At 34.0% G+C, this 20793-nt stretch overlaps 1 protein-coding gene across 18 annotated transcripts in view; it reads right to left on the reverse strand.

The window, feature by feature from the left end:
• FUT8 (fucosyltransferase 8) overlaps positions 1-20793 on the reverse strand; it is a 309441-nt gene that overhangs the window by 39890 nt on the left and 248758 nt on the right. For all 18 annotated transcript variants that reach the window (XM_077767165.1, XM_077767167.1, XM_077767159.1 and 15 more), the window contains one exon: positions 19845-20082. In XM_077767165.1, the coding sequence (XP_077623291.1) occupies positions 19845-20082 (238 nt within the window). The remainder of the gene's footprint in view (positions 1-19844; positions 20083-20793) is intronic.

Raw genomic sequence — 20793 nt, forward strand, 5'->3', positions numbered from 1 at the left:
ATGAACTGGTGGAGCACAGGGGGTTTTTAGGGCAGTGAAACTATTGTGTCTGATTATGTAAAGGTGGATACATAACATTATACATTTGGCAAAACCCATATAACTATACAACACAAAGGCTGAGTCCCAAAGTAAATTACAGACTTCTGTAATAATGAGTAACACTGGTCCATTGATTGTAACAAATGTACCACACTAAGGTGAATGTCAATAATAGGGAAACAGAGTCATGGTGGAGTAAGAGAAGAGAAGGAAGGAGCATATGGGGACTTTGTACTTTCTTTAAAAAAATTTTTTTAAACATTTATTTATTTTTGAGAGACAGAGAGAGAGACAGAGTGCAAGTGGGGGAAGGGCAGAGACAGAGAGGGAGACACAGAACCAGGCTCTGGGCTCTGTGCTGTCAGCACAGAGCCCCATGTGTGGAGCTCGAACCCATGAACTGTGAGATCATGACCTGAGCTGGTTAACCAACTGAGCCACCCAGGTGCCCCAAGGGGACTCTGTACCTTCTAACAAATTTTTCTATAAATGTGTAGCTGCTGTAAGAAATAAAGTATATAATTTAAAAACCATGCATTCAAAAAGGACTAAAAATGAATATACATATACACATATTTATGTATTTTTATTTTCTTTGTTGCATTTTCTATACTTTCTGGATTTTTCAACAATGGGTGTTCATTGCTTTATATTTTAAAAGTTTATTTTAAAATATGCCAGGAATGAATATATTTACCATTAACAGAATAACAATCTGATCCAGATAAAATTAAATCCAGAAAATTCTGATCTCTGACACTGTTGTCCAGTTAACATAATCTCTAACCCTCCCTTTTCTTGTCATATATTAATTAAAAATCATGCTACCTCCTCTTAGAGTCATTTTCTGGAGAGAATAAATGAGAAAAGCTCTTTTTAAAAAAAGGATATCAAAGAGAGATAAAAATGATTAATTATAGGAAAAGATAAGGTGTTTCCTTTGATTGAAAAGGAAATAGGCCTGGAAAGATTTCAGTGAAATCTCTAACTAACAAAGGCTAAATTTATCACAAATTAGAAATACAAAGAGAACATTCTGTTAAATCAGAGGCTTTCTCAGTCCAACTGTAAAGCTATGTGGAAGAACAGCTTAAATTCAGTAAAGTATGAGTCAGGGGTTAACTGAAACTTCTGCCCTGGGAAGAAGCTTGTTCTATATGATTATTTAATTTCTACTTCAGTGTAGATGTTTTCAAGTTCACAATTGTAAGAATTTTCTGGTCAATATTGATCTGAAGGCTATAATTTGAGATAAGCGGAAATAGTCCTCTTTCTTTTATGGCAAACAGCTATATAATATCTGTCCTCATATATAATAGTTTTTTATTCTTTCATTATAATTGATGGAATTTTAAGGCTTACAAGAAATCAAAGTGATATCTAATCAAGCCCCTTTCCCTATTTATTGTCTCCCAGACTGTTAACAAAACAAAAACAAAACAATTCTTAAAATTAACAATATTAATCCTTTATTGAAATGTCTTTGGTGCAATAATATCTCATAACCATTAATAGGCCTCAACTATTCATGTAAGCCCATCTAAGTAGCTTCATCTTGTTCCATTATAGTAATGTATGTTTTCTTTATTCCAGCATGACACAGCACAGAGATTTATTTCACATTAAGCTTTGTTGAATTTAAAAAAAAAAAAAAGGATTCAAGAACAGGTGTCTCAGGCTAGATTCGGAACTGCATAAGTGAGCTTTGTGTTAGGGGATGATAAGAATACATTTAAAATTTTAATTGAAGAATGCCAGGCACCACAGGCAAATAGCATGCAATTATTTTAAATGCTAAAAACAGCCAGCTGCCAAAAAGGGCAAGCTAGCTGATGGTTATAACTGTTCACCATCATGCAACAAAAACACAAAAGCCCTCTATTTCTTGAGGTATGTCTTATCCACATGGTGGACTATGGGCCTTTACACATCACTTTTGTATACTGGTGTTAAGTTACGACAGCATGGCATAAAACTATTCAAAATTAAGGAAGAGTGACTTTTTGACTACTATTTTAAATAATATAATTACATCTTCTTTGGGTTAATTTAGGATAGAGTTGACTGCATTATTCTTACTGTTTTATGTAATGGCCACAGACAAAGTGAATTCTTCCATGTAGTGCAGCAAGGGAAAAATGTGTCCAAATCTCTTTTCTGAATTGGGAAATTGAGTGGCAGACTGCAAAAATGTGTTTTCTCACATTCCAATGACAAAAGAGATGGTACAATATCAAGCAAGGAAAAAAAAAGTCTAAGCTTTTACCTTCTTATTTCTGCCATTCACAAACCTAAACACAGAGAGGAGGAAGGACAGGAGAAAGAACAATGGTCTTTCTAAAAACCCACAGACTGAACAGTCTTTTAACGTGAATATTTCTTATCTGTGGTCCCTTATCTGTGATACAAAACAGCACTTGATTAAATTAAGCTGATTAAACATAAAACTGACTAACAACATACTATGTTTTACTAAAAAAGCAATAGCTTGAAAATGCTAGTTTGCCCTTGGCAAGAGACAATTCTATCAACATACAGCTGTGGAACCATTTCCCCTGTTATTTTTAAATAATGACATGGCTAGATAGAGGGTTCAGACCATTTTTTAACCACAATGCAAAGACTTCATTCAAACCTTCTCCAAATGATGCTTTCTCCTCTCTTTTACTTTAATCTTCTCAGCATTCTCTAAAGACCCAGGCAAATCATTTCAATGGGACAGAACTGCAAAATAGTCTTTAAGAAGTGGTATGGCAAATGCAATAATTTGCAGAAGTGTTTTCTGATGCATCTGTGGCCACTACTAGTTTTACTCAATTACATAGATAATTCCACTACCAAAATAGAGAGGAATATATACAAATAGTTAAGGCATACTAACAGTTGTTATAGTAAAACGTATCAGTCTTACGTTAAACAACTAAAAATGCCACCAAATATACATTTTCATATAAAATTAATGCCAAACAAAATACCTGCTTCAGCACAGAACACAGAAAACAAAACTGCTTTTTATCCTTAATATATATTTCTTTTCAGGCTAAGAAAAATGTTCAGAAAAGAGATTTCATTTAATCAAATGAGAAACAGTTAAATTATATATACACAGCAGACTAGGGAATGGGGAGTTGTTGGTATATACTTTAATTAGTTCAATAGTTACATACTAAATTAATGACGTTCAGAAAAAATGGCTTGAGGCTACTGTCAGATTTTTTTAATGTCGTATTCACGACATAACATACACTACTCATACAATGGATGCCGGTCTGTACGGACTATAAACTTAGAGAATCTTTGCCTCCCCGACTTTATTTTTGGTGCTTGAAACTTTGTTCATTCAGTTGGCATGGAGTAATTTATCCTTTTCTCTCTTTTTGAGAAAAATCCCTCTGTATCCAACCATTAGATTAATTACTTAACTGTCATAAATTGTGTTAGCAGAAAATACATTTCCTGATACAGTTTAATACTTTCTTGTGTGCTTAATTTAGAAAGTACAAATCTTTCAGGATGACATTCATTGTTTATATTCTTGCCATGTTTTATTTAAAAAAGGCTGAATAATAATAATATTGCTAATCCTATAATTTCTCAATTTAATTAAAAAATCTCCTAACAATTCTAAGTTGACTGCATTTATTCATTTTTTGTCCCAAATGATTGTTAATGGTATAAGATTACATGTTGAATTCCTATACATAAGAAACCTATCACAAAGATTACAATTACTCTGAATGTACACATTGTTTTTCAGTTTTGTGTATTGAATGACAATTCGCAATGAATACAAAATGCAAGGTTTATTTAACTAAAGCACTATCCTTTTCATAATTGTACAAGTGAGAAAATACTTAAGTACCCTCTATCAGATTTGTTTTGGTGTCCCTTGAGAAATGCAACATAAATGTTATTGGGCCAATTTTTTAGTCACATTCTACTAAAGGATAAACTGAGAAGCCGAAGGTTTAATGCTCTCTTACACATAATTTAGCAGAGGAGAGGGAGAAGGAAAAATAATGCCCAGGAATTCTGATACTTTGGCACTTCTCTAAGTAAGATATGACAGGCACATAAGCATTTTTATTGCCATCTGAAAACCAACCCAGTATGTAGAATTCTGTACAAAGATTTCTAGTCATTTTACAACTTTTTAAAGGCCAGTTCAAAAGCCATTTCCTTCTCTCTCTCTCTCTCTCTCTTTTTTTTTTGGCTAGAATGACAATACTTTTCAATCCCTTAGGGTCTTGTTTATTTCTTTATAATATCACTAATTATATTCTGTCTTAGATAAATGTTTTAAAAGTTTGTGTTAGTCTCCTATAGATTAGAAGTTTATGTTAGTCTCCTACTTAGATTGGGAGCTTCCTGAGAACAGGGGCTCTATTTTTATTATCAATACTAAGATTGGCAAACTTTCTCTATAGAGGACCAAACAGTAAATATTTTATGCTTTAGAGGCCATATACATCTCTGTCACATTTTTTAAAAAACACTTTATAAATGTAGCAGGCCTTATAAAATCAGGCTTTGGGAGCTATGGTTTGCTGATCCTGAGCATAATGTTTAGAGATCAGGTTATGAAGTTAGACTAAGGATTTCTTATTACTTCTGGCAAATTACTTATCTATATAAAATGTGGATAATGACAGTACCTATGATATAGGTATATTGTGAATATCAAATGAAACAATATATGCAAAGTTTTAAGCACTGTTACGTAGTAAGATTTACTAAGTATTAGCTACTGCTATATATAATATCACTTTCATAATGCCTGAACTGAGAAGTATTCAATAAATGTTTACTGAGTTGAAGACCCAAAGAGACAGACATATACATACCTAGCTGAGAATTTGTATAGGAAAATGCCATTTAGTCCATAAAGTACATTTAAACTTAGCTATTTTTTTACTTAGTATTTTTCAGTGTTAAGTATTTTCTTAGTTATTTTCAGTTTTACTGTTTTACTGAACACGTTTTTTAAGATTTACTAAAATATTAGGAATAAACATTTTAAAATAGTCTTTTAATATTAGGATTATTTTCACTAATACAAATATGTGAAGGTGAAATTCTATCACAATAAAATTTGTAAGACACCAAGACGGTTAAATTCTATTAGAATTTTGTTATAAGCAACAATAAGACCATCATATCTTTAAAACATTTTTCAAATATTTTCATGCCTTTAAAAGAAAATAAATTTTTAAAAATCATGTTCTTTAAAAAGAAACAAACAAACCTTTTTCTATGCCTATTGCCTCATTTTCTCCTCTCATCAGAAACCTGACTAAAGAGACTAAAATTTTTGAAGCATCATTTTGATTAGAGGCAATTTAACTTAAAAAACAAAACAAAACCCCAAACAACTAACACCTGAGTACCAACTATTGGCCAGTACTATTTGGTTAAAAAGAGAAAGATAAACTAGACAAGCTTCTCAAAGAGCTCACAATACAGTCACAGAGATATATAAACAAACTATTTAAATATACTATATTTATATGTGAGAACATGAGATCAATTGGAGAGAAGTATCACAAAAGAAATGATACTAAAAGATAAATAGGGTTTCGTGCAATGAAATAGAGGAAAGACATTCTAGAAAGAAATAGCATGTTCCCAGCATATAAATAAAAGTGTACATAGTTTATTTTAGGAAATAAACTAGTAGCTGGACTGGTGAAATTAGGAGCACAAGGAACATTTTAAGAAGTGGGCGGGATAGAAGGGGCTTACTTCCTAGTTGCTAAGTAAGGAGTTTATACATACCTCTCTAGACACTGAGCAGCCAAGGAAGATTTTAAGAAACAAAGTCGTATTTGATTTTGGAAATATCATTCTGATGGCAGTGTGGAGAATGGATTAAAAGGAGATAAGATTCTGAAAGCAAGAGGAACAGTTAGGAGACTACTGAATTAGTTGTCCCACAGAGAGGTTAGGCATATGTAGACAAGATAAAGATATGTATACTTTACTATGACCTAGCAATATACTGCTTCTAGGCATATGTACAGCTTTCCAATCAACATGCTGAAAAATATTTGATGGCAGGTAAAAATTTAAGGTGTGAGGGCAGACATAAATAAAGCAGTTAACAGAATGGAGACGAGATATGCCCATATGTTATCAATTGAATTTTGACAAAAGCACCCAGACAATTCAATGGAGAAAGGTAAATGTGTCAATAAATAAAAAAAGCTGGACTAGATAAACATACAGAAAACAATGAATCTCAACCCTTACCTCATACTGTACACAAAAATTACTATGAGTGGGATCACAGACATAAACCTAAAAGCCAAACCAATAAAGCTTCTGGAAGAAAAAATAAAATATTATCTCTGTGACTTTAGGATAGGCAAAGATTTCTTATGATGAAAAAGCACTAACTTTTATAGTACTTGGAAAAAGCTGATAAACTGGACTTCAACAAAATTAAAATTTTTTGATCTTCAAAAGACACTGTTAAGAAAATGAAAACGCAACCCACAGACTGAGAGAAACTACTTACATATCATGTTTCTGATAAAAAATTTGTATCAGAAACACATATACTCATTGCTCCTATAAATTAAAAATAAAAACATAAACAATCCAATTTTAAAAATTGTTAAGACTTGGAGAAGGGTGTTGGTTACATTACCAAAACTCAATGAATTATACATTTAAGATCTGTTTATTTCACCATAAATTCATTTTATCTCACATTAATAAGTACATGGAAAAGATCAAATTAAAAAAACAATTCACAAGTTTACAGTGGTTGAAATTGTATCTGTTTGGTAATTATTATTTTAGAGTAGGAGTCAGCAAACTTTTTTTTTTTAAAGCCAGACAGTAAATATTTTACACTTTGCAGGCCATATGGTCTCTGCTGCAACTATTTAATTCTGACACTGTAATATGAAAGCATTCCATAGACGTGATGTTTACAAATGGGCATGGGTATGTTCTAGTAAAACTATTTACCAAAATAGGTGTTGAGCAGAGTTTGGGTGAGGACTACAGTTTGTCTGCCCCGTTTTTAGAGGGTAAGATTTTATTTGTAACACCCTGCCATAGAGATCTCTGTAGCTTTACCATATACAACTACCTCCCAGGTAATAATACGGCCAGGATAGGTATCTTTTAACATATGGTAAGATGTGAAAACCTTTGATAAGCACTGCCGTAGAGAAATACATACAACCAGACATGCACAAAGATATTCATTAATCATTGTTTACAATGGGAAAAACCTGAAATGATTTCAGCATCCATCAATGAGGACAATTTGTGAATACACAATTCATGACACATACTTACAATAAAATATAGTAGGTGAATGAACTAAATGTTCATTTATTAACACATGTATAATACCAGTGGGTACATTTAAGATGGTGACTCATGACAAGCCATAAAATAACCTTTTTTAAAAAATACCAGTATAGTTAACATACAGTATTATATTCGTTTCAGGTGTATAACATAGTAATTCAAAACTTACATACATCACCCACTGCTCACAGCAAGTTCACTCCTTAATCACCATCACCTATTTCACCCATTCCCCACCCACCTCCTTTCTGGCAACCATCAGTTTGTTCTATATAGTTAAGAGACTGGGTTTTTTTGGTTTGTGTATGTCTTTTTTTCCTTTGCTTATTTGTTTTGTTTCTTAAATTTCACATATGAGTGAAATCATATGGTATTTGTCTTTCTCTGACTGACTTATTTGGCTTTTAGTATTATACTCTCTAGCTCCATCCATATTGTTGCAAAAGCAAGATTTCATTCTTTTTATGGCTGAATAATATTTCACTCTGTGTTTTTGTATATGCACAAAGAGACATGCACAAAGATATTCATTAATCATCGTTTATAACGGGAAAAACCTGAAATAATACACACACACACCACCACCACCACCAGCACCACCACCACCACCACCACCACCACATCTTTATACATTCATCTATCATGGGCACGTGGGCTGCTTTCATAATTTGGCGGCTATTGTAAGTAATGCTGCAGTAAACACAGGGGTGCACACATCCCTTTGAATTAGTGTTTTTGTATTTATTGGATAAATAACCTGTAGTGTGATTACTGGATCATAGGGTAGTACTATTTTTAACTATTTGAGGAACTTTCATACTGATTTCCACAGTGGCTGTGCCAGTTTGCATCCCCACCAACAGTGCAAGAGTGTTCCTTTTTCTCCAATTTCTTGCTAACTCTTATTGGTCCTACCATAAAATAATCTTTCCTCTGAAATAGAAATACCACATTACTTTTAAAATATAGAAATCATATTCTTCAAAGGCTATCTTATCCTCTAAACTCAATCCAGGTCCTAATGGCTAGACATTCCCAAAAGATGTACATGGAATGCTCTATAGATTCTAAAACTCAATCTGGGGGGACCCATGGTTCATATTGGACATAATCTTAAAAAAGGGGGACACAGAGTACAATGTCTACTTTTGCCAATCCTACTATTGGATATTCTGAATTGTATGGATTAACACTGGCCAGGAGTAGAAGCAGAAACAGCTATGAAATCAGCCTACTCCCCAATTCCATTTGTCTCATGTCAAATTTCAGTGGATATCGCAAGGTGGGCAGTGGCAACAGAGAAAGAAAAATACTGGTAATTAACCCTTTTATCAACTACTTTTTTTCATTATGCCTCAAAATCCCATTGGAGTGTTTTAGGGCAGTCCATTCTTAGCCACAGTCAAGACATACTGTACCCTCCTAGAATAAAAATAACTTCAAATAAGGTATTTAATCTCCCCAAACTAGCAAGGACAGTAATATGCTACAGTGCTTCAATATGGTGTTTTGGATTGTTCACCTAAACATAAATCTCTGTTGATCTGGCATATCTAGTTCCATCTAGTCAACAGACAGGTAAGGTACCAGAGGGATGGTCAGTCCAAGTCCCTTATTTTTATGTATTTCCAATATTTGGATCCTTATGATTTGCTCAATTCCATTGTTAGTCTTTTGAAAAAACTTCTTCGCCAAAGTCTACCTCTACTTTTAGGCAAGTTACTTAAAAATTAACATCTTGGGTATGTTCAGATTCCTAAGCATTAATTTTGACACAGCTCCCACAGAACAGAACCTTCCCAGAAATCTTCTTTCTCTTAGTATTACCTTAAATAACAGAGCTCCAAAGACAGTATGTTTTATTCCAACCCCCCTCTTCCCTCCCCAAATCATCATCCTATCAGCTTAGACAGATGAACTAACGGAAGACTAACTGCTTTGTCAGGAAGGTTTTCTAATTGGGGTCACTGCTCTAGCTAAGAAGGCAATTTAGTCCCCCAAACTAAGGGGAATTGGTCAGGTTTCCTTCACAGGATATTGCTGGTGCCCAATTAGTTTAAACATTGGGATTTTACTGAGGAATCTTGGTAAAACCCAAGAGTAGGGAATGGTCCTCACGTGGGTTGGGGAACAAAGCCTGGCTTTTTATAGAGGGTGAGCAAAGCGAATGGTTATCTTTCCTTTGTCTCTCTATCGTACTTTATATCTCTTCTGTTTTCATTTACATTTCTGAATGAGCTTCACAAAAAGCCATTGAGTACTTGTTTTTGAGAGAGAGAGACAGACAGACAGACAGAGAGAGACAGAGAGAATGAGTCCTAAGCAGACCCCACGCTAAGTGTGCAGCCTGACACAGGGCTTGATCCCACAACCCTAGGATCATGTCCTGAGCTGATATCAGGAGTCAGATGCTCAACAGACTCAGCCACCCAGGTGTCCATTGAGTCCTTACTTCTAAGTTTCATTAATGTTGGTTATTAAAAGTTTTTCAAAAGAAGCCTTTGCTAAAATCTCATGACCTAATTATGTTATTATTTTGCTTTGTTCCCATAAAGCTAAAGTGCTAATAAAACCACATACGGCGGTTTAAACTATATATAAAGCATTGTCAAATACAGTATCACTTTGAGTCTTCATAATTCCATAGAGTACACTGAACAGATATTAAGAAAGGTTGTGGGACACTAAATTCATACAGTTAATAACTCCTGATTCTAAAACAATGACACTGACTCTTTATAGACTATGCCTTTTCTTATTCTTTAAAGGTTTAGCCTATGCTTCCAGTGATGCCTTTAATTCCTTTGGCCAGAAACAGTTTCTCTATACTCTGATGACCTACAGAACTTTACACCTCTCTCATGACACCTCATGACACTTACACTGTTAAATTTACAGATTTATAGGTTTTTAACATACTCAATGCAAATTCCTGAAGGACTGGCTCTTATCTTTATATCTCCTACAGAATCTAGAAACACTCAAAAGTTTACTTGATATCTAGTGAACCACCCTGTTTATGTGGGTGATTCATGTTCAGAAACTTCATTATAAAAAATATTATAAATATAAATGCATATTTATATCTAATTTATATTTATACCTAAGTAAATATGCAGTATTTGTATAGCAGTTATACTTTAACAAATGTAAGATGGATATAATTTTTAATCAGGAATTATAATAATCCTAACTGTAAATGTCTTTTGGGAAAATCAATTTGACTTACAGCATTACTATCTGCAATTTCTTGCTTCTAGGGAATACAATCTGCATTGTTTAAAGGCTACTTATATTAGTAGATTAAACTTTAATTGAATGAAAAGGAGTATCTCTTTTGGAAAAGGTAGGGAACTCAGATCTAATTCTTTTCAATATTGTCAGGAAAATTTTTATTCCTTGCTTTCTGGGAAGCAAAATAGGAGAAAAAATACTGATCCCTAAAGTATCAGCTAGGGATGTTTATAATTCTGTAATCTGCTTTTGACCTTCTGCTAAAGATAAGGAAAATGTGTGAGAAGGAAAGTCTATTATTTAAATTGCATGTGCATAAAATATATTCTATACTGTTACTAATGTATAAACCTCTACTGAGCCTTCTTACTCAGCAACATCCTTTTGGAGGGGGAAAAAAAGGATATATATCATTCTACTAAAGACCATGGACTATTATTTTTTCCTATTCCATAGGATTACCCTATTATTTACACAAACATGAGGAAGAAAGATAAGAAAATTCTAGATTTATATAATACCCAGAACTCTTGCATATAAAATTAACCAAAAGAGCTAGGAGGCATTCTTAACTTTCTTTAGCATTTCAACAGTTATCTTATTTGCAGAACCATTCTAAACTTGAATGTGATCTACATGTTTTAAACACATAGAACTTTTATCAAAATGCTACTGAAAGACTGCATTCTTCCTTTTATATACTTTGCTATGTGGATCCAAAGATCCACAGAGCCTCAAAGACTTACATAGTTGTGCCTCAGGAAAACAGAAAAATCCAAATATTTGAAAGAGGAAGGAAGGAAGGGAGGGAGGGAGGGAGGGGAGCAAAGGAGGGAAGGAGGAAGGAAAGAAGGAAGGGAGGGAGGGAGGGAGGGAGGAAGGAAACAAACACAAGTGATGAATCGGGGGACTACTAGATCATATTAGGAGAAAGATTCTTTACTTTAGGAAAGGATTTCCTTGGGGAATCCTTTACAAAGCTCCACTAAAATGTTTAAAATATAACTTGATTTATAATAATTCATTTATAGCAAATCTTTAAGAAACACACTTGTAGCATAAAGGTGTAAAAACACTGATAATTTGAGACAGATATCATGGCTATGTGGCCCAGACATCCCACAGGGAATAAGAGCACCTGAATTCTATTTCTAGGTCTAGCATCCTTGGATATGTTCTAACTAGACTTAAAGGGATTTTCAAAAACTTTGCCAATGAAATTGTTTCCACTCCACAGTGACTTTGATGCTAATTATGTATTGCTACTTCTAAATCGTAACTCTTTTCATCTCTGAACTCATTCTGCCAGAACCTTGTCTAAAAAGGCCAGAATATATTGCTAAAAAGATTAATTCTTAGTGATAAACATTTATTTTAAAAAACAAAATCTATAATTTAGCAAAAGTGCTTTACACAGCTTGTAGGATAACAGATTTGGACCACGATGCAGGAGAGGTGGGTTTGATTTGTTTCTTTTGTTGCATTTACTGTGCTCTGATCGAGTGCTTGGCATTGTGTAAGTAGCCCAGAACACCTAAGGCCTATCGCCCTCTGGAGTTTCCCCTTAAAGATAAACTAAAAATTCAAATACAGAATGGTACTTCTTAAAAGTTTTTCATCAAAATGCTCCTAATAGCAGAGGAGAGTAAACTTAGATACTATTAAGAGTATGAAGCCTGGTCTAAACCAATGGGCTAAAGTTTGATGCTTCATCAAATTTTTCATTTTACACCATTACATATTCTGTTTGTTTTATTATTTGAAAATAATTTAACTTATACACCAGCAAATAAAATTGTATCAATTTTCAGGAAAATTTACCATGTTTATCCTGGCAGTTTATAAACCTCTGACTCACTTTTTCCAAGTTTACATGTAACTCAATTTGAGAAGCACTTGTAGGCTAAATTTGGAAATAAACATCTATGTGGGCTCACCCTGGGCAAGGCTGTTGTGTGGACAAAGCTTCAGTTCCCTAATCCTGTATTTCTGTATTTCCTAACTATAACTGATACATGTCTTTTTATGCCCTTAAGTGGGAAGCTGAAGATAAAGGAAATGTCACAGTGAAAAGCAGTTTGAGTTCTTCTGAGACACACGTATAATCTGACTGGTATTTTACATTGCTAAAACAAAGATCTTTCTTTTATGAACCATGAATAGCAAAACAGAAGTCATATATGTTGAAACTAAAGTCCTTATGTACCTGCAATGATACTTGTTTAGGTCAGTAATTCTAAGAGGACTGGAATGTATGGCAGAGAAACCCATTAGAATCTTGAAACATGGACAGCTAGCTTTTCAACCATGTATGGCAACAACTCACTCTCCAAGCCGTTCTCCCTGTGTCGCCACCTCTTGGCCCCAAACTCACGTAGTTTAAAAATCACTAACTACTGTTAGCCACTATTATAGGTGGGAGTAAATCTTCTATCTGAGGTGTGTTGGTATAGAAAAAATATTGAGATGGAGGTTAGGGTAGCTGCAGGGAAGACTGTTTGGTACAGAATTTTATTATGATTAAATGGTGGGCCTACTAAGCACAGAGATGTTTTAATGTCTATAAGTTATTCTCAGAAGTTTTCTCCTCTCTGGTTCTCTTTCAATTTTTTCATTTAATTCTGTAATTTTAGAAAGGAAAAGCTATATGAAGCTCCTCTAGAGGCTTGATTTTCACCTTAGAGTAAAAAGATAACTTTCCTGTTGTTGCAAGTTATAATCTAACAATATAGTCCATTGTCATGTTTGTGTTTTAAAATCTGGGGACCAAACATACACAATGAAAATAAACTGTATGCGAAAATCATCTTAATACCTGTTATAGCTTTTAATAACTTTCCCTTGTGATTATAGCCTATAAAAGTTGATAGGGAGGTAGGTATTGTGTATCAGGAGCTTTTTGTAGAGCAAAACTGAAGTTCAGAAGCTATAATTAATTGCCAAAATTCAGAAGGCTAAAAATAACAGAAGTGAGATCCGATATGGTAAAACTCACAGTCCAGGATCTTTTCCTCTGTTGCATTACCTAACCAGAGAAACCAAGATGTTTTTGCAGCAGAAGGGTCTAAAATATTATTTGCACTTATTTGGAGTCTCTATTAATCAATCATAAAAAGTTGAAAATATTATTGTAAAAATGCCACACAGTAGCATACCCATAGTCTATCCTAATAGGTATATTATGTCTATAGACTCTGAACCACTTTATTAATCAATATCAACATGAGATTAGCCATTATTAAGGGTATACCCTGGCTGGACCATTTAGATAATTCTAATAGACATGTTAGTATTTTTACAAAAGTTAAAAATATTAGTTTCACAGGAAAATTTGAAGTATAATTTAATTTGTGCTTTGCTTGCTAAAGATTTTCCTTTTGATATAAGACGAGATATTGGCTTAAAGAGTTTAATGGTAGAACTATCATGTTGATCCAGCAATCCCACTTCTGGATACGTACCTGAAGGAAATGAAATCACTGCACCTTCATGTTCGCTGCAGCATTATTCACAATAGCCAAGACATAGGAACAACGTACATATCCACCGATGGATGAATGGATAAAGAAAATACACACACACATGAATATTATTCTGTCATGAGGGAGAAGGAAATCCCAGCATTTGTGATAACATGGATGGACCTTGAGGACATTAGGCTAAGTGAAAATAAGTCAGAGAGAGAGACAAATACTGTATGATCTCATTTGTATGTGGAATCTAAAAAAACTGAACTCACAGAAACAAAGAACAGATTGGTAGTTGCCAGAGATAGGGAAGGGTAGGGATGGAGGGAAAGTGCGAAGGAGGTCAAAAGGTACAAATTTACAATTAAAAGATAAATTAGTTCTGGGGATATAATGTACACCATGCTGAATATAGTGAACAATACTGTACTCTGTATTTGCGAGTTGCTAAAAGAGTAAATCTTAAAAGTTCTTATCACAAGAAAAAAAAGTAAGTATGTGAGATGATGGATATTAACTAAATCTACTGCATTAACTATATCTTCACAATGTACACCTATATCAAATTATAGGTTGTACACCTTAAACTAATACAGTATTATATGAATTATATCTCAATAAAATTTGAAAAATAATTTGATTAACCAAGCTAGAAGACTGAATTACCCTTCTTTTGTTTTCATGTAAAATGATAATGCAAAACTGTTATCATATAAATTATCCAATTTTTAAATGCAAGGAAAATAGCATTATAGAAGTGTTTTACATAGTTAATCAATAAAAATATTATGTTGTTTTTTCCTGAGCTTTATGACTTTGTAGTATTTGTTAATTTTTAAAATTTTACCAAGAGTAAACTCTAAAAAACATTAAAAATGAAACAATAATTTAATTAAAAAAAAAGTTTAATGGTTCCTAGCTAACATCAAGAGCCAGCTGAAAGCCAATTTTTGCCCTCTCTGATGCAAAAGCAAACCAAAGAACTTTGAGTCTTGAATTAAGACCCGTTGGTTTTAGGGAGGAACAAAATCATACAACCATCAAACAGAAACTGTGTGGCACATTTTCAAACCAAAACTTTAGTCTCTCAAAAATCAATCTCTACAATGAACTCTACAATGAAGAAAATTCTTCTACCAAATCTCTACCTGGCTGACTCCTACTCATACTTTGGGTCTCAGCTTAAAAGTCACTTATCCCAGGGGTGCCTGGATGGGTCCGTCAGTCTGACTTTGGCTCAGGTCATGAGCCTGTGGTTTGTGAGTTTGAGCCCCACATCAGACTCTCTCTACTGTCAGTGCAGAGCCCACTTCAGATCCTCTGTCCCCCTCTTGCCCCCTGCCCCAGCTTGTTCTCTGTCTCTCTCTCAAAAATGTATAAATATTTAAAAATAAATAAATAAAAGTCTTTTCTTCCAGAAAAATGCCAAATGTGTATTAGGTAAGTGCTTTGGAGACCTATCAACTTACCTATATCATAACATATTTTAGTGGTCCATTTGGCTGCCTGCCTTTCTCCCTAGGTTGCCCCTGACAGGGCAGGGACTATCTGTCTTCTTCACATAGTCCAGCATGGTGCCTAGAACACAGCAGGTGGTTTTCCTAAATTACTTTTATTTTAAGATTGTCTCCATATAAGGATGACAAGTAAAACTCTTTGTGCAAAACCTTTTTGAAATGAGGTATGGAGAGAGGGTAACCACCAAGTTTAGATAACTGAATATAGCAAATGGTAATCTACCTGAAGATGTACTTAAATCAGGCATCTCCAGGGAATTAAATTTTATCATATTTAGAAATTTTTTTTGTTACTAGTCATTATTTTCATTTAAAAGAAAATTTTATAATTAGATTTACCAAATTAAGTTAGTTCAATTTACTACATATTTATTAGGACAGTGAGAAAAGACAATAGAAGGAAATACAAAACAGCCAAAGTGTTTTAACTGCTAATCTGAATAAATGTTTAATTTTTAGAATGGAAAAAACAGTAGAGAACTAAGTTTAAATGGTTGCAGTTCTTTGTTGCTAAGTATCTACTCAAGAGTATTTATATCAACTAGATAAGCATTTTAGAAGCTGGTCATCATAGTAGCCTGACATAGTTAATATATATTTAAAAAATTAATTAATTGTTGAAAGATACTTCAAACCATTAAGTACCAAGATTCCATTCTGAATTATCATAAGGAATCTATTTGGAAGAATCATGGAGTTAGTTCAGGTTTAGGAAACATCTTGTGATATAGGAAAATAAACTGACCATTTTATCAGCAAATTTAGAACAGACACAACATCTACAGGTGATGGGAAATATTATTATTATTTTTAACTGGAAGCATAATTTTGAATATTTTGCTTCACTTAACCAAATTACCTACTACAAAGGATATGGTTTTATATATAATGAAGGAGAAAAACAACTCAACCTACAACGAGGTATGATTTAGCTACTGAAATGATCAGATGTGCATACTAATTCCTGTACTGGTGACAGATTTCAATAGAAACCACTGAATTCCACCTGCAGGCACATCATGTCAAGTGTGTATAAACAATAATAATTTCATGGCAATGGTGCCAGGGGAAATATCCCAAGATTCTTTATACAAGTCAGTACAATAACAGATGTAGAAGCTGATTTATGGCTAACTGAAGAATTAATGTTAAAGAGCTTATTAAAATTCATTCTGTTTCCTCTAATTCTAAAAATAGGCTAGTTTCTCCAAAAGGTACATATACAGATAATGGATATAAACAGAAACAGAAGTGGATGGCTACCACAGCTTTCATAAAAATAACATATTCTAAGCTCAAACATAAATCTCTTCCTTTTTTTATATCCAAGATTAGCAACTAAATTATTTTAGTTACAATGAGTTCTGCAAGCATACTGAAAATAATCACTAATTTAATTAATTAAAGGTGTCCAACAGGCACAGTTTAATTTGCTAGTACAAAGAAAAATATATGATTTTATACAATACCTGTAGTGATAAAAGAAAGACCTATTAATTAAAATTATAATTCTGTGTTACCACGATAAAATGACTTCTTTAAAATCAGGGACTGCGAATGATTGAGAAGAAAATACCACTGATAATGCTTAAGTACTGGAAATTATATGGAAGGTTTGGAAAAAGTTATAGGATGGAGGGTAGTAAATAAAATCGGTAATTTTATTTAGTTCCTTGACATTCAGCACAGTCTCTATGCCTGTCATTGTTCTAATTGGTAAGGTATTTGGCCTGAGTTCATTGGGAAGGATGCAGACTGAGGGTAGGTGGAAGTCAATGTGCCAACCAAAGTTCTGCCATTTATAAGCTGCATGATAAATCACCTGGTATCTACTAGGCCTTAGAATCCTCATAAATAAAAGAAGGATGATTTCTAGAACCTGTTTAACTAAAACTTTAAGAAATTCTGCATGTTTCAAATCCAAGCCTGTTTAACCTTCATATCTTGTAGTTGCCACTACAGACTACAAAACGCAGGAGAAAGGATTAAAAATCAAACCAAATAACTAGTTGTAGCTTCTAGGCAAGGCCAAGTTATATACTAAATTTGGTTAAGACTAGAGAGGCCAATTTTACTTTTCTATTAACTGACTACAATTCCAAAAGTTGCCCCTCCCTAGAAACAGGTAAACACAAGAACATTGCCCTATTCTGGCTATGTACTTCCACAATCAAAGAGGCTTGAAGTTTAAAGTAAGTTTCCAAAATGAAAAAGTTAGCCACAATCAGTTTGACAGAACTGCTTTTCCTGTATATTCTTAACCTTGATATCTAATCTGTTTGCACTAGCTGTGAACTACAGACCAGATTAATTGAAGATATAACCTCAAAATTAAAGCTCAGCTAAGGTTCTAGAGTAAGAGGTTCACTTTAAAACTTGGGGCTACAGGGGCATCTGGGTGGCTCAGTTGGTTGGGTGTCCGACTTTGGCTCAGGTTATGATTTCACAGTCTGTGGGTTCGAGCCCCGCATCGGGCTCTGTGCTGACAGTTCAGAGCCTGGAGCCTGCTTCAGATTTTGTGACTTCCTCTCTCTCACTCTGCCTCTCCATCATTCGCTCTCTGTCTCTCAAAATGAAATAAAGATATAAAAAAAAAACTTAAAAAAATAAAAAATAAAATTTGGGGTTACAAAGAAAAAAATGTATTGATATATACAATAAGGCTCCTAAATCATCCTAAGACAAAACTAAGATCACAAAATAATACTTTAAATTCATATAGAACCCTTTACAGAGTAACTTAAAACATTTTATAAAAATTACCCAGGGGCGTCTGGGTGGCTCAGTTGGTTAAGCATCCAACTTCACCTCAGGTCATGATCTCACGGTTTGTGGGTTCAAGCCCTGCGTCGGGCTCTGTGCTGACAGCTAGTTCAGAGCCTAGAGCCTGCTTCAGATTCTGTGTCTCCCTCTCTCTCTGACCCTCCCCTGCTCATGCTGTCTCTCTCTCTCTCAGAAATAAAGCATTTTAAAAAAAAATTACCCAATGAACTTTCCTGCACTTCTGTGAAGAGTCAGATATTATCTGTTATTTTCCAACAGAGGTAAAAAGAAACAAAGGAACTAAAGTTACTCACTTTGCCAATGACATAGCTTCTTATTCCACATCTAGTGTTTTAAACTTGTGAAAAAAGATGCTCAGCTCCATGAGAAATTATATTAACAGAGATGCCTCAGCCTTTTGAAAAGATTTTGACTTCCCACAAGACGAAACTGCAGAGATAGTGTATTGCCTTCCTTAGGATTTCACCTACTAAACTTAGTTCAGTGTCTGCCAAGCTGTATGTACTCTATCGTATATTTATCCAATGAATAAAGGCCATTAACAACAGCTAATATGTACTAGAGTTCATGTTCAAGTACTATGCTAAGTGCATTACATACATTATTTTGCTTAATTTAACCAACAACTCGAAGAGGTAAGTAAATTATTATCTCTCATTTTACTGATGAGAGAACTAAGGCCTAAGGTTAAGTAACTTGCCCAAGATTACAAACTGATAAAGTGAGGATTTTAACAAAGGTAGCCCACCTTTAGACCTTGTTCAAAGATCATCATTGTAGAAAGAACAGTAGATTAGCAGTGAGAAACTCTATATTCTACTTCCTCTATTACTAAATTCTTGGAAATAAAGAAAATTTCTTAATGATCTTTATACCTCTTATAATGTCTAGCATAGTATCTTACTCACATTAACTGTTTCTTGAATAAAATGAAAATTGCAAAAGCAAACTGGGTTTCATTGTCCTCTACTGTGAAATGGATAAAAAGGTACCTGCATGGTCTGGCTCAGTGGTTCTCAAAGTGTGGTCCCTGGACTCAGAAACTCTGTTAGAAATTCAAATTCTCAGCACACAGCCCCCCTCCCCCCGCAGACCTACTCAATCAGAAGACAGTGTCTTAATAGACTCTCAGGTGTGCAGAAGATTCTCATATATCGACTTACCTTATTAGATAATTATGAGTATCAAATTAGATAATTATGTGTATCAAATAAGTTCAGTAAGAGTAAATGTCATTCCTTAAAAAAACTTAGTGGTTTTGCTAAGTCCAGATAAAAATGAACATCAGAAATTAAATAGGTCATACAGCACATTTTAAATAAAATATCGTTCTAGATTTTACCTTGGTTATTTTGAACAGTCATGGATCCAGAGAAAAAGATTAGCATGAGCCATAAAGCTGTGCCTAGAAATCTGATAATTTCAAACATGGAAGTTCAGCCCAGAGATGTGAAATACTGCTCAAGCTTCTTACCTGACCAGTGTCCAGTGGAGGTGCCAGATCTGTCTGTGCAGGTCTCACTTACAGGTCTAAACACAGTTTCCCATCCACCAGTAGCATAGCGCCAATTCTGAGATTCCAAGATGAGTGTTCGCTGAGTGCCGTATGCAATCATGAAGCAGTAGACCACATGATGGAGTTGACAGCCATAGCCACAGCCTTTGTTGATATTACATACTAGCTTCTTGGCTTTGCTGCAGTCCTTGGGGTTCTATCAGGGAGAAAGACGAAGGTGAAGAGAGGCCATCTTCTCTTTATAAGTGACAAGTGTCAAAAATCATATAATAAGCCAAGATTGATCCAGTGTATTTTACTAAGCAAAAAAGCCAGCTTTAAGGATTGAATTTCAAAGAAACCACTGAACATTTATTTTAGAGAGATGGCAGTGAAAAAGAACAGTTGCTTAGGGAACACCACTAAATATGAAATTAAGCAGTTACATAAAAAAAAAATAACCTTTCACTTCTCCATCACTCAGAATATGCAAGCATGATCATCTCTGAATTTAAAGTTGCATACATTGATGAGATCATTATGCAAGAAGCAAGATAATTTATTTATGCCAGCTATACTCGCACTCTGAGTTTACCTTCCCAGGTGAAACTTAAATCGTTTTAAATGAAAAACTGTAATTCACCTATTAATTCCAACTATCTCCACAGAGTTCTAGATATCACAAACAAAATGCACTTTTTCATTATGGAAGTGAAACCACTGAATAAAAAAATGTGAGTTCAACAATTATAAAATGTCAGTTACAAAACTTATTTTTTTTTAAAACTAATGATGATAGCTACTAGTAATTTTCACAATAAAATGTAGAATATGTTCTACATTGGCTGTCTTGAGGCTGTGTTATACCAATTTTTTAATCTTTGAAGTATAATTAACATACAGTGTAATGTTAGTTTCAGGTATACAA

This window comes from Crocuta crocuta, unplaced genomic scaffold (assembly GCF_008692635.1).
Source record: "Crocuta crocuta isolate KB4526 unplaced genomic scaffold, BGI_CrCroc_1.0 scaffold55, whole genome shotgun sequence".
Classification (NCBI taxonomy): Eukaryota; Metazoa; Chordata; class Mammalia; order Carnivora; family Hyaenidae; genus Crocuta; species Crocuta crocuta.